At 38.1% G+C, this 12,660-nt stretch overlaps 1 protein-coding gene across 10 annotated transcripts in view; it reads left to right on the top strand.

The window, feature by feature from the left end:
- The window catches only part of NUBPL (nucleotide binding protein-like), a 399,736-nt gene that overhangs the window by 223,090 nt on the left and 163,986 nt on the right, over nucleotides 1-12,660 (top strand). For all 10 annotated transcript variants that reach the window (XR_825857.1, XR_825856.1, XR_825858.1 and 7 more), the window contains exons 9-10: nucleotides 4,688-4,808; nucleotides 9,652-9,734. Coding sequence is in view for 7 of the 10 variants with exons in the window: in XM_010846993.1 (XP_010845295.1) it covers nucleotides 4,688-4,808; nucleotides 9,652-9,734 (204 nt within the window). In the remaining 3 variants the exon portion in view is untranslated. The remainder of the gene's footprint in view (nucleotides 1-4,687; nucleotides 4,809-9,651; nucleotides 9,735-12,660) is intronic.

The raw sequence follows: 12,660 nt of genomic DNA, 5'->3' as shown, positions 1-12,660 counted from the left end.
TGTGACTCTTTGCGACCCCATGAACTGCAGCACGCCAGGCCTCCCTGTCCATCACCAACTCCTGGAGTTCACTCAAACTTACATCCATCGAGTCGGTGATGCCATCCAGCCATCTCATCCTCTGTCGCCCCCTCTTTCTCCTGCCCTCAATCCCTACCAGCATCAGAGTCTTTTCCAATGAATGAACTCTTGGCATGAAGTGGCCAAAGTACTGGAGTTTCAGCTTTAGCATCATTCCTTCCAAAAAACACCCAGGACTGATCTCCTTCAGAATGGACTGGATGGATCTCCTTGCAGTCCAAAGGACTCTCAAGAGTCTTCTCCAACACCACAGTTCAAAAGCATCAATTCTTCAGCACTCAGCTTTCTTCACAGTCCAACTCTCACATCCATACATGACCACTGGAAAAACCATAGCCTTGACTAGATGGATCTTTGTTGGCAAAGTAATGTCTCTGCTTTTGAATATGCTATCTAGGTTGGTCATAACTTTCCTTCCAAGGAGTAAGCATCTTTTAATTTCATGGCTGCAATCACCATCTGAAGTGATTTTGGAGCCCCCAGAAATAAAGTCTAACACTGTTTCCCCATCTATTTTCCATGAAGTGATGGGACCAGATGCCATGATATTAGTTTTCTGAATGTTGAGTGTTAAGCCAACTTTTTCTCTCTCCTCTTTTACTGTCATCGAGAGGCTCTTTAGTTCTTCTTCACTTTCTGCCATAAGGGTGGTGTCATCTGCACATCTGAAGTTATTGGTATTTTTTCTGGCAATCTTGATTCCAGCTGGTGCTTCATCCAGCCCAACATTTCCCATGATGTACTCTGCATATAAGTTAAATAAGCAGGGTGACAATATACAGCCTTGACGTACTCCTTTCCCAATTTGGAACCAGTCTTTTGTTCCATGTTCAGTTCTAACTGTTGCTTCTAGGTGGTCTGATATTCCCATACTTTCAGAATTTTCCACAATTTGTGGTGACCCACACAGTCAAAGGCTTTAACATAGTCAATAAAGTAGAAGTAGATGTTTTTCTGGAACTCTCTTACTTTTGCATTGATCCAACAGATATTGGCACTTTGATCTCTGCTTCTTCTGCTTTTTCTAAATCCAGCTTGAACATCTGGAAGTTCATAGTTTACCTACTGTTGAAGCCCAGCTTGGAGAATTTTGAGCATTACTTTACTAGTGTGTGAGATGAGTGCAATTGTGCAGTCATTTGAACATTCTTTGGCATTGCCTTTCTTTGGAATTGGAATGAAAACTGACCATTTCCCCTCCTGTGGCCACTGAGTTTTCCTAATTTGCTGGCATATTGAGTGCAACACTTTCACAGCATCATCTTTCAGAATTTAAAATAGCTCAACTGGAATTCCATCACCTCCACTAGCTTTGTTCATAGTGATGCTTCCTAAGACCCACTTGACTTCACATTCCAGAATATCTGGCTCTAGGTGAGTGATCGCACCATTGTGATTATCTGGGTCATGAAGATCTTTTTTGTATAGTTCTGTGTATTCTTACCACTTCTTAATATCTTCTGCTTCTTTTAGGTTCATACCATGTTCTGTCCTTTATTGTGCTCATCTTTGCATGAAAAGTTCCCTTGGTATCTCTGATTTTCTTGAAGAGATCTCTAGTCTTCCCCATTCTATTGTTTTCCTCTATTTCTTTGCATTGATCACTGAGGAAGGCATTCTTATCTCTCCTTGCTATTCTTTGGAACTTTGCATTCAGATGCTTATATCTTTCCTTTTCTCCTTGGCCTTTCGCTAAAAACTGTCACCTCTGAAATGACAGATTTCAGAGCATACATTTACTGGATTTGTGTTTGTCAAAGAAATAAACAAACAAAGAAAAATCCTTTTAGTTTTTCTATTCCATGTCATTTTTAAAACCCTTCAGCCTTGAGAAATGAGTCTCCTGCAGTTATAAGCATAGCAGTCTCTCTTGCTCAAACTCTTCAGTGGCATCTCTGCACTCATATAGCCTACATACCTAACATGGCCTGCAGCCCCTACCTTTCAAGCCTCATCTCCCACCACTCATCCCATACCTCAGCCGTACTGCCTTTCAGTTCCTTGAAGTAGACATGCTTCTACTTCTTTTTTGAGTGTATTTCCTCACTTTTCCTTGTTTTTAACCTGCTTACTCTTTAACTGTTGGATCAATGTATCAAACATTTCCCCACACTGTGACTCCTGTAGTAGAGTCCTCTCTTCTCTACAGTCTTCTAATACTCTGTACTTTGCTTCTAGAGAAACTGTTCTAGTTTTTAAAATCAATTTTTGCACTAATTATTCAATCTGTTTCTCCAGTTAGCGTGCAAGCTCCAAGTCTGTTTTGCTCACTACTGTGTGCTGCTTCTTGTGTTTAGCCTCGTTATTGGCATATAATAGCATAACATTAAATCCTGAGTTAGATTACAGTTTTATGTCTGTGACATTTATGTAGTCTATACAGGGAATGTCTGAGACATTTATACAGTCCATAGCAAACGATTTTCTAATAAGTTAATCACAGACAAACTGCAAATATACTCTTGCTCCATGTCTCTATATCTTGGAAAGCCTAAGAGGTTCCAGAGAAGGAATACATTTCACATTCTCTCCGAATTAGAATATACCCTTCTTTAAATTTTCATGATGCAATTTTCTTTCTTCTCCTTCTTGAGTGATAATTTTATTTATATTATTTTTATAAATATATATAATTTTATTTATATAAAATTTCATTTTATAAAAGTATGTAATTTTATTTATATTTATGAAAACCTTACAGTTAGGGGATATATACATTCAACATAAATGATATAAGACAGCTCAAGTAATGAGTGTATTATGTAGACATAGTGAATAAAATAAGCTGTGTGATATTTAGCTGGGTTTTCCTTAGCTTTCTGAAGATGGCACTGAATTACCAAAACATGGTATGATTTATTTTTTGTGACACTTTCCATCAGCAAAAGGGCATGTAATGCATGGAAAATGCTTACCTGCAAATTTATATCCCTCACTATTTGTCTTCATTTACATATGTCGTAGGAAACTTTACTCTTTCCTGTTTCTCTTTTCAGAAAGAATAACACATTTGATCACCTTCTTGTTGATATATTTAATTGTGGACTATCAGTGCTATTCTTCATTTAAAACGCAAATGTTCTAATAGAGATATCTCCCATAATGATGAGTGTATTGGCAGGATTGGTGGGATGATATGGACATTGTTACCTATAAGCCTCTGATAGTTGTTTTCTGCATTTTTACTCTAGAAGACAACCAGGCTTTCTATAAATGAGGAGTAAGATTAAAAGGATCATAAATAGATCCTGTCTGTTTATTCAGCTAATGTTTATGAAATATCTCTTTTGAAGCTGGGGAAACTCAGAAAGAAATGAATACTTTGTATATAGCTTTAAATTTTTGTTTTAAATAATAACATTTTGATAAGAGCTGAGTTTCAGTCTTTTGCTAACTGTGTCAGTTTTCTCACCTATGGAAAAGATATGCTAACAACCCATCTCATAAAGTTCTATAAAGAGACAGTAAGATAGTGCATATATAGCCCTTGGTCCTGGCTTCCCTGGTGGCTCAGACGGTAAAGCATCTGCCCACAATGGGGGAGACCCGGGTTCGATTCCTGGGTCGGGAAGATCCCCTGGAGAAGGAAATGGCACCCCACTGTAGTACTCTTGCCTGGAAAATCCCATAGATGGAGGATCCTGATAGGCTACAGTCTATGGGGTCACAAAGAGTCAGACACGACTGAGCGACTTCACCTCACTTCATACAGCCCTTATCCCAGGGCCTGACCTAGAATAAGTACTCAGTATATGTTGCCGGGAATGATTGAAGGCAGAAGGAGAAGAGGGCATCAGAGGCTGAGATGGCTAGATGACATCACTGATACAATGAACATGAACTTGGGCAAACTTTGGGAGATGGTGAGGGACAGGAAGGCCTGGCATGCTGCAGTCCATGGGGTCACAAAAAGTTGGACACGATCAGGAGACTGAACAACAACATTTCTTAGCTGTTTTCTACTGTGAGGCTTTGTCCACAGTTAGCCTCTTAACTGTGTCTTTTCTTTTGTTGCTTCCTGCTTATTTTTTCCATGTTGACCTCAAAGTAAAATTCTGAAACAGATCTGACTGTGTATCACTGCCTCTTCAGTGCCATCTCTGTTGTTTCAAAAATGAAATCTCAAATACATGGATAGCGTTTGTCACCTTAGCATCTGACCTCGACCTTTCTACCAAACTAACTTCTGCCTTGTCACCTTTACTGGACTGCAGCCAAAATAGGCCCTACAAATCAAAATTCACTGCCTTGGCTTCTGCCCTTTTCTTCTGCCTAGAATTCCTGCTGTAGGCCTCAACCCCTCTTCTTACACTCAACCTGAAGAACCAGTTCTCTGTTGGAAACCCAGAGATCCATCCCTCTTATTCTTCCAAAACAGAATTTTTGATCCCCATCATTTATAATTTTTTAGCACTTATCTCATTATTTGAGTTAATGGCATCTGTCTTGCCCTCCCACTAGCTTGAGTTGCTTGAGAGCAGAGACCATTACTTATTCATCATAGTATCTCTGAAACCTAGTAGGCACACAGTAGAAGCTTGTTGAAATAACGGATTGAAATTCAGTTTAATTTTGTTTTGATTTCAATGTGTCTTTATTATTCTAGGTTCTGGGCCTTGTCCAAAATATGAGTGTTTTCCAGTGTCCAAAGTGTAAACACAAAACTCATATTTTTGGTGCTGATGGTGCGAGGAGACTAGCACGGACCCTTGATCTTGATATTCTAGGTAAGACCACCGGATATTCATTTGCAAAGGAAATAGCATGGTGATGAAGATCATCTCAGAATGGTGAAATGCTTTTGGCTTTGTGTTTTGAATTAAGTTAGTATAGCGCACTTCTCTGTGTTAACCTTTTTTTGGCTTTTTATGATACTTCATTAGTGGAACACATTTTGAATAGGGGGTTTGTTCTGCCAATTATAACTCTTGCTATAGATGAAAACTGCCCATAACCTGAATTTGCAAAGAAAGTTTTGTGGTTTGAGTACTCTGATTTGAAGTCCACATTTTAAATAATGGTCATCAGTTTGTTTGCTAAGTTGGGAAGACATCTCTTAGTATAAGCAGAAAGTGAAGGTGAAAGTCACTCAGTGTCTGACTCTTTGTGACCCCATGGACTATATACAGCCCATGGAATTCTCTAGGCCAGAATCCTTGAGCGAGTAGCTATTCCTTTCTCCAGGGGATTTTCCCAACCCAGGGATCAAACCCAGGTCTCCTGCATTGCAGGTGGACTCTTGTGGACTGAGCCACAAGGGAAGCCCAAGAATACTGGAGTGGGTAGCCTATCCCTTCTCTAGTGGATTTTCCCGACCCAAAATTGAAACAGGGTCGCCTGCATTGTAGGCAGATTCTTTACCAACTGAGCAGACGTATACAGAAATACCTATTTCATATGTTGTGGCAATCTTTGGAAGTGTCAGTTCTTGATGTGCGTGAAGAAATGCCTTCCTCATCAGTTCTGAATGTATAAGTCCTCTGCTCTAGAAAAAATGCTATTTACTGTTTTCTGTAATCTTTTTATGCTGTGTCTATGAAGTATGGCTCCTGAAACTCACCTTGTCTATACTGTTCATGTTACTGAACTGAAGAATTAATTAGTAATTGAAGGAGAAGTAAAATCATATGTTAAAGGAGCAAAACACAGATTTTATTTTTTATTTTTTATTTATTTATTTATTATTATTATTCTTTTTTACTTTACATTATTGTATTGTAGAACATTTTATCCCAAAACAATGAATTTCAACTTTTTCTCAAGCGCACATGGAACCTTCTCCAGGATAGATGTGGGGAAAACACAGATTTTTAGATAAAATTTTTTTTTTTTTAATCCACAAGCAGCTTAATGGACTTTTTAGGGAACATGTTTTGATATTCTGCATATGAGTTTCTATTCTGGGTAAAGGCAGATGTTAGCTGCTAAATAATGCAGTCATAGAGTGAATTATCAGTTTTAGGTAGTTAGCAATTAATATTCCTTAGAGATCAAGGAATTAAAAACATTCTTTATTATAATTAGTTTTCTAAAAGTTGATGTTAAATGTATTATTGTTTTTATGCATTTGTACTATAGCAGCTACCACAGTACCAGGTGAATACTAATGATATATTTTGATACATTTTTATAATTAAAGATACTAATTTTATTCTGCAACTGTTTCTCATTTAACTAACCTAGGAAGTTCAGTTTCCCAAATCTGCATAATAACAGCAGATTGACATTCACTTATATATAAAGTAAATGTGTAATTACAATGGCATTATTGAATTATGCTGACAGTATTATAATTCCCTAATTTATGAATGGGTGGTATGATTTTCTAAGTCACTTATTTAGAATTTGAAACACGTCTCCTAGAGAAACCTACATATGGAAGTTACATTTTAACCAACAGCTCACAAATGTATGCATGCATGCTGAGTCCCCTCAGTCAAGTCTGACTCTTTGTGCCCCTATGAACTGTAGCCCACCTGTGGACTGTAGCCTGCCAGGCTCCTGTCCATGGGATTCCCCAGGTAAGAATATTGGAGTTGCCATGTTGCCAATGGCAACTGCAGTATTGGAGCTGCCTATATTGGAGGGTTGCCATGCCCACTTCCAGGGGATCTTCCTGAGCCAGGGATCGAACCTGCATCTCATGTCTCCCTCATTGACAGATGGGTTCTTTACTACTTGAACCACCTGGGAAGCCCTGCAAATCAAATGTATAGTTACCCTAAAAATGTATCAGAAACACTGATTACTGATCAGAGAAACTCGGCTAGTGTGATAGACTGTTGTATCTCAAACTCTTTCGGGAAAACTAATTTAGAATTCTAATGTAGAGCACATCTGCTCCCTTTAATGTGATCGTGGGGCCCAGAGGGCTCTCGCATGAACTGAAACGGGTTCTGATGATGAAGAGGTTGGAATTGGGAACAAGGAACCGAAATCAGGAACTCTCACAGCTGTGACCTCCTGGGTGGGTGACACCCCCAGGACTCTTATTTGTCCTTTACTGACCCTCTTGTTGCCTCTTATTTTCATCTAGGGAGCTGTGTTTCAAATGGTTTATTTGGTAAAATGGCTCTTCAGAATTTTATCCACATTCAGCTTGTGGTGGTGGTTGTTAGTCACTCAGTCATGTCTGACTCTTTGCGACCCTATAGCCTTCCAGGCTCCTCTGTCCATGGGATTTCCCAGGCAAGAATACTAGAGTGGATTGTTATTTCATTCTTCAGGGGATCTTGGCAACCCAGGGATCGAGCCTACTTGGGAGGTGGATTCTTTTTCTTTCTTTAAATTATTTATTTTAATTGGAGGATAATTAATTTACAATATTGTGATGGTTTTTGCCATACATCAACATGATTGGGCCACAGGTATACATATCTCCCCCCAATCCTGAACTCCCCTCCCAACCTCCCTCCCCACCCTATCCCTCTGGGCAGGTGGATTCTTTACCACCGAGCCACCTGGAAAGCCTGTATTCAGCTATAGGGACAGTTTATACATAGTAATTCGGAGAAGGCAGTGGCAACCCACTTCACCACTCTTGCCTGGAGAATCCCATGGATGGAGGAGCCTGGTAGGCTGCAGTCCATGGGGTCACTAAGAGTCAGACACGACTGAGCGACTTCACTTTCACTTTTCAGTTTCATGCATTGGAGAAAGAAATGGCAACCCACTCCAATGTTCTTGCCTGGAAAATCCCAGGGACAGAGGAGCCTGTTGGGCTGCCGTCTATGGGGTCGAACAGAGTCGGACACGACTGAGCGACTTAGCAGCAGCAGCAGCAGCATACATAGTAATTAAGGTCTCAGATCATGTCACAGAAACCTCTTTACCTTATGTCTCTGAAATGTGCTTCCTTCAGCCCTAGCCCTTCAAAAATACTTTTCAAGGCCAGACTGAACCTCAGCAACTCTCACTACGTTCACCCTATTTAAATTTTCTCTCTGCACAGCTGTTAGTCCACTGCTGCTCTCACTGTGCCATCTACTTTCTCACAAGGTTTTCCTCATCTTATTCTCCTCTTCTGCGGATTGTGAGTCTCTGGAGGGCAGAAATGATATCACTAGCTGACTCATTGGAAAAGACTCTGATGCTGGGAAAGACTGGGGACAGGAGGAAAAGGGGGTGACAGAATGAGATGGCTGGATGGCATCACCGACGCAATGGACTTGCATTTGAACAAACTCTGGGAGATAGTGAAGGATAGGGAAACCTGGCGTGCTGCAGTTCATAGGGTCGTAAAGAGTCAGACACGACGAGCACTGAACAACAACAATGAACAAGCTGGCTATATAATGGAGACGATTTTACTGTTTTGTTCTGTTACTGTGGTGGAAATGAAAGCATTCAAGATTCTTTACTATATACTGGCAGTTCATAAATCAAGAGAGAAAACTTTTTGGGTTTCTAAATATTTTCTGTAACATATCTTCCCCTGCTTCCCACATGACAGCTTCCTATAGTCCAAAGTTGATCTATAGAATAGACATCAAATGTACTGAAAAACTAGCCTTTACGTGGTTATTGAAATATTCATGCATTTTTGTCTATTGAACACTTAGAAAAGAGAGTTGGCTAAGATCTCAAAATATGCTGATAAGAGGCACATGACATATCTGTTACTCCGTACTTCATAATATAAATTGTGGTAGGTTTGTAACTTTGTAACACATTCTTCTTCTGCATTGTTTACACTGAATGACATGGTACTGAATGAATATTTTATGTAAAACACACATACATACATGTTTCGATAACCTTTGCATGGACTTTAAAGTGGTTCTAAGAATGCTGAGCAGCATGAAAGTCAACTCTTCTACTGCATTTACTGCATTTTAAATCTCAGCTTTACTTGTGATGGTGTGGTAGAAAGAATCAATTGGATGATGGATCAGAGCATTTTTCCTCCGAATTCTACTACCTAATATATCCTCAGGAAAGACACACATATACAAGTCTGTATATTGGAGGTTCTTATTATTTCCTGAGAGCTCAAGTTCACAAGTTATGTATACTGCTATATAGATTGATATGTAATAAAATAAAAATAATTCTATCTGATAAAGAGGCAGGTAGTTGAACTAACAAGTCTGCCCTGCTTTTCAACAGTTCTCTTTGCTCACCCATCTGCCACTATCAGGAAGATTATTCTGTTGTGCTTTTTAAAAACTTCTTTCCCTCTTCATCTTTCCTTTTCAGTTTCCTGTTATTATGTGGCAAGATATGTCTATATCATATTATTATGTCTATATCAGTTATTACAGGGAGAAAAATTTACAAATGTCTTCCAGGTCATTTTTGCTGGAAGACCTCCAGCAAAGAATAAATCAGAGATCTTATTCCTTGATTGACTGCCACACTGCTTTCAAATGTAATCATGGTATTACCCTCAAAAGGACTATTTTGTCCCTAAGTTTCATTTGAAATTTGTTTTTCAGAAATTTAGCAATTTGAGGATAGTCATAACTCAGGTTGATTTGAATCAATTTGTTTCTGCAGTTCAAAGAGTAAAATTTCAAATGCCTGTATAAGCTTTTGTGGTACTAATGGATATCTGGTGGACTCTTTTAGGAGACATCCCCTTACATCTTAACATAAGGGAAGCCTCAGATACAGGCCAGCCGATTGTGTTTTCACAGCCTGAAAGTGATGAGGTAAGTTATATTTATAAATATGTTTTTTATTTTCACAGGATATATACTTTTTGATACATAGAAAGAAGGTTGGGGAGATCAAGTTTGTCTATTGGGAATGAATGTATTAACCAAATATTAGTTAACTTAATCAAAGCTTCTTTAAGTTACTATAAGGTAGACATACCATTGCTGATTCTGAATTATCAACTGAACAGGCCCAACTACAAAGAATCATCACCCAACCAGTTTTCTCATGAACAATGAACAATGGAAATTTGAACATGAACAATGGAAATTTGTAAAATTCTTTTCTTGCTAGCTAGCAATATCTAACTGCCTCAAGTTATTTTATTTCAGTGTTAGAAGTTCAGCTGATTGTTGAGAGAAGGAAACCAAATACAAGAAAAAATTGAGTTGAATGTAGGGAAAATGTATAAACCTTTAGAGATTGAATTTTCACTGCGTTTATTTTAATAAATATGATTGAGGAGGTAAGGTGGGAAAATTAATAGTGTTTCATTATCTAATATAATTTGTGGTACAGATAGATTTTTCAAAGACTGCTGAAGCTCACTGCCTTTAAGTGTAAACTCTTTTGTTGTTCAGTCTCTGAGTTGTGACCAACTCTTTGTGATCCCCTGGACTGCAGTACACCAGGCTTCCTTGTCCTTCACTATCTCTCAGAGTTTGCTCAAGTTCATGTCACCAAGTCAGTGATGCTATCTAACCATCTCATACACTGCCACACTCTTCTCCTTTCACCGTCAATCTTTCCCAGCATCAGAGTCTTTTCCAGTGAGTTGGCTCTTTGCATCAGGTGGCCAAAGTATGAGTTTCAGCATCAGTCCTTCCAGTGAATAATCAAGGTTGATTTCCTTTAGGATTGACTGGTTTGATCTCCCTGCAGTTCAAGGGGCTCGCAAGAGTCTTCTCCAACACCACAGTTCAAAAGCATTAATTCTTTGGTGCTCTATGGTCCAACTCTCACATCCATACATGATTACTAGAAAACCCATAGCTTTGACTATGTGGATCTTTGTCAGCAAAGTGATGTCTCTGCTTTTTAATATGCTGTCTAGGTTTGTCATGGCTCTTTTATTTTACTCTTTTTAAAATAGAAATAAAATCATATGTGTATGATTTTATTATATATAATACTTTTATTATATATATAATATATATAATCATATATAATAAAGTCATATATATCTCTTCTTTCCTAAGTAGCAGTTGCTGTTTATGTTAGAAAGTGACTGGTGTATCAGTTTTAATGTAATTCTTATGCTCCTTTGCCAAACAGCCTCAATCAGTCCTCTTAGCTTTTGTTTTTTTCCCATACCAAATAAATGTAGCTTTAGAATACCGTTATTTTGTCCACCCATAACTATTCCCCCTTTCATTCTAGTTTGCTCCCTCTAATCCTGTATGAACCGAAAGACAAAGGAGCCAGACTTTGTTAGAACTGTGAATACAATAAGGGCAAAGCTGACAACCAGGAGTCTGAGATTGGTCAAGTAGATTCATTTTGAACTATCTCTTTCAGGACCCAGAGCTCCTTTCTCTTTCTTAAGGGTCGACAGTTATGGTACAGGCGATTGAGTTGCTGGGATATGATGTCTGAGTAAACTTACTATTGTATATATCCTTGTTTTTCCTTTCTCTGCCTCTTATGTAGTAATAAATGTTAAATTTCCTTTTCAGTCTTTTCTTTGAAATCTTTCAGATAAGCAAAAAACATAACCTTTTATTGCTTTCACAACTGAAGCATGGCAATCTCATCTACTGTAAGTGTACTTTATGCAGTGAATGAAAAGTTGTATGAAAATTGAGGGTTTTTAAAGTCAAATACTTTTAAATGCTTCCTGAGAGCAGCCTATTTAAAGATATGTAGTGGTGAATCCTTTTCAATAAGAATAATTGTCTAGTAGTTTATTTCAATTATGAATTTAGGTTTTAAAATATTTTCCCTCCTGTCCATTATTTTTTTTCTTTGAGATTCTCCAAAAGCAAAAACATTTCAGAAAGTTAAAGGAATGTAACATAACAGAGAATATATAGCAGCCATCAAAAAGCAATATGATTTAAAGCTCTAAACAACAGTGTTTGTAGAGTTTTTTGGTTACATGTTTTTTTAAATCTCATTTACACTTACGTAAAATTAGATCTATTATTTTACTGTTGCTGGCTGACATTTATGGTAATGTGAGCAAGCTACCCCTTTGTGGTTTAGGCTAGACTTAATCTGGTGAAGTCTCAGCTAAAACTAGTGAGAATTTCACACACCACATTGTCAGCCTTACATATGAAGACTTCTGAGCAGTTTTTTAAGATTCAGACATGTCCATAAAAAGAGATTTAGAAAATGGAGCTTTGTATTTATTTTGTTTCCATGGAAGTTATTGTTTCCTACTCTTAGATTGCAGACATTCATTGTTATTAACCATCTTTCTAACAATAATAGCAGTTATAGTATGTTAGACACTGTTAGGCATCTATATACTTTCAATGCTCACGACAACTTAATACAATGTATAAATAGTTCCCATTTTTCAGTTGAGAAAACTGAGACTCATAGAAGCTAAATAATTTTCCAAGGTCACAGAACTGATAGATGCCAAAATGTGATTAAAAAGCAATTCTCTTCCTTCTAAATGTTGTCCTCTTTTCATTGTGTCATCTCTGGTGGTTTAGCCGCTCAGTCATGTCCGACTTTTGCGACCCCATGGACTGTAGCCCGCCAGGCTCCTCTGTCCGTGGGATTTTCCAGGCAAGAATACTGGAGTGGATTGCCTTTTCCTTCTCTACTCACCTTCTGAGTCCTCTACTAATAGCTATGATTTCTTCAGTTCCTTCTAAGAAATGAGCACAGTACTTGAGTGCATTAAATACAACATACTCTCTTAATTTGATTCTCATAACACGTTTGTGAGGTATGTTTGATAAT

The sequence above is a fragment of the Bison bison genome, unplaced genomic scaffold (assembly GCF_000754665.1).
Source record: "Bison bison bison isolate TAMUID 2011002044 unplaced genomic scaffold, Bison_UMD1.0 scf7180017864242, whole genome shotgun sequence".
Classification (NCBI taxonomy): domain Eukaryota; kingdom Metazoa; phylum Chordata; class Mammalia; order Artiodactyla; family Bovidae; genus Bison; species Bison bison.
This window is presented reverse-complemented; position numbering and strand designations above follow the sequence as displayed.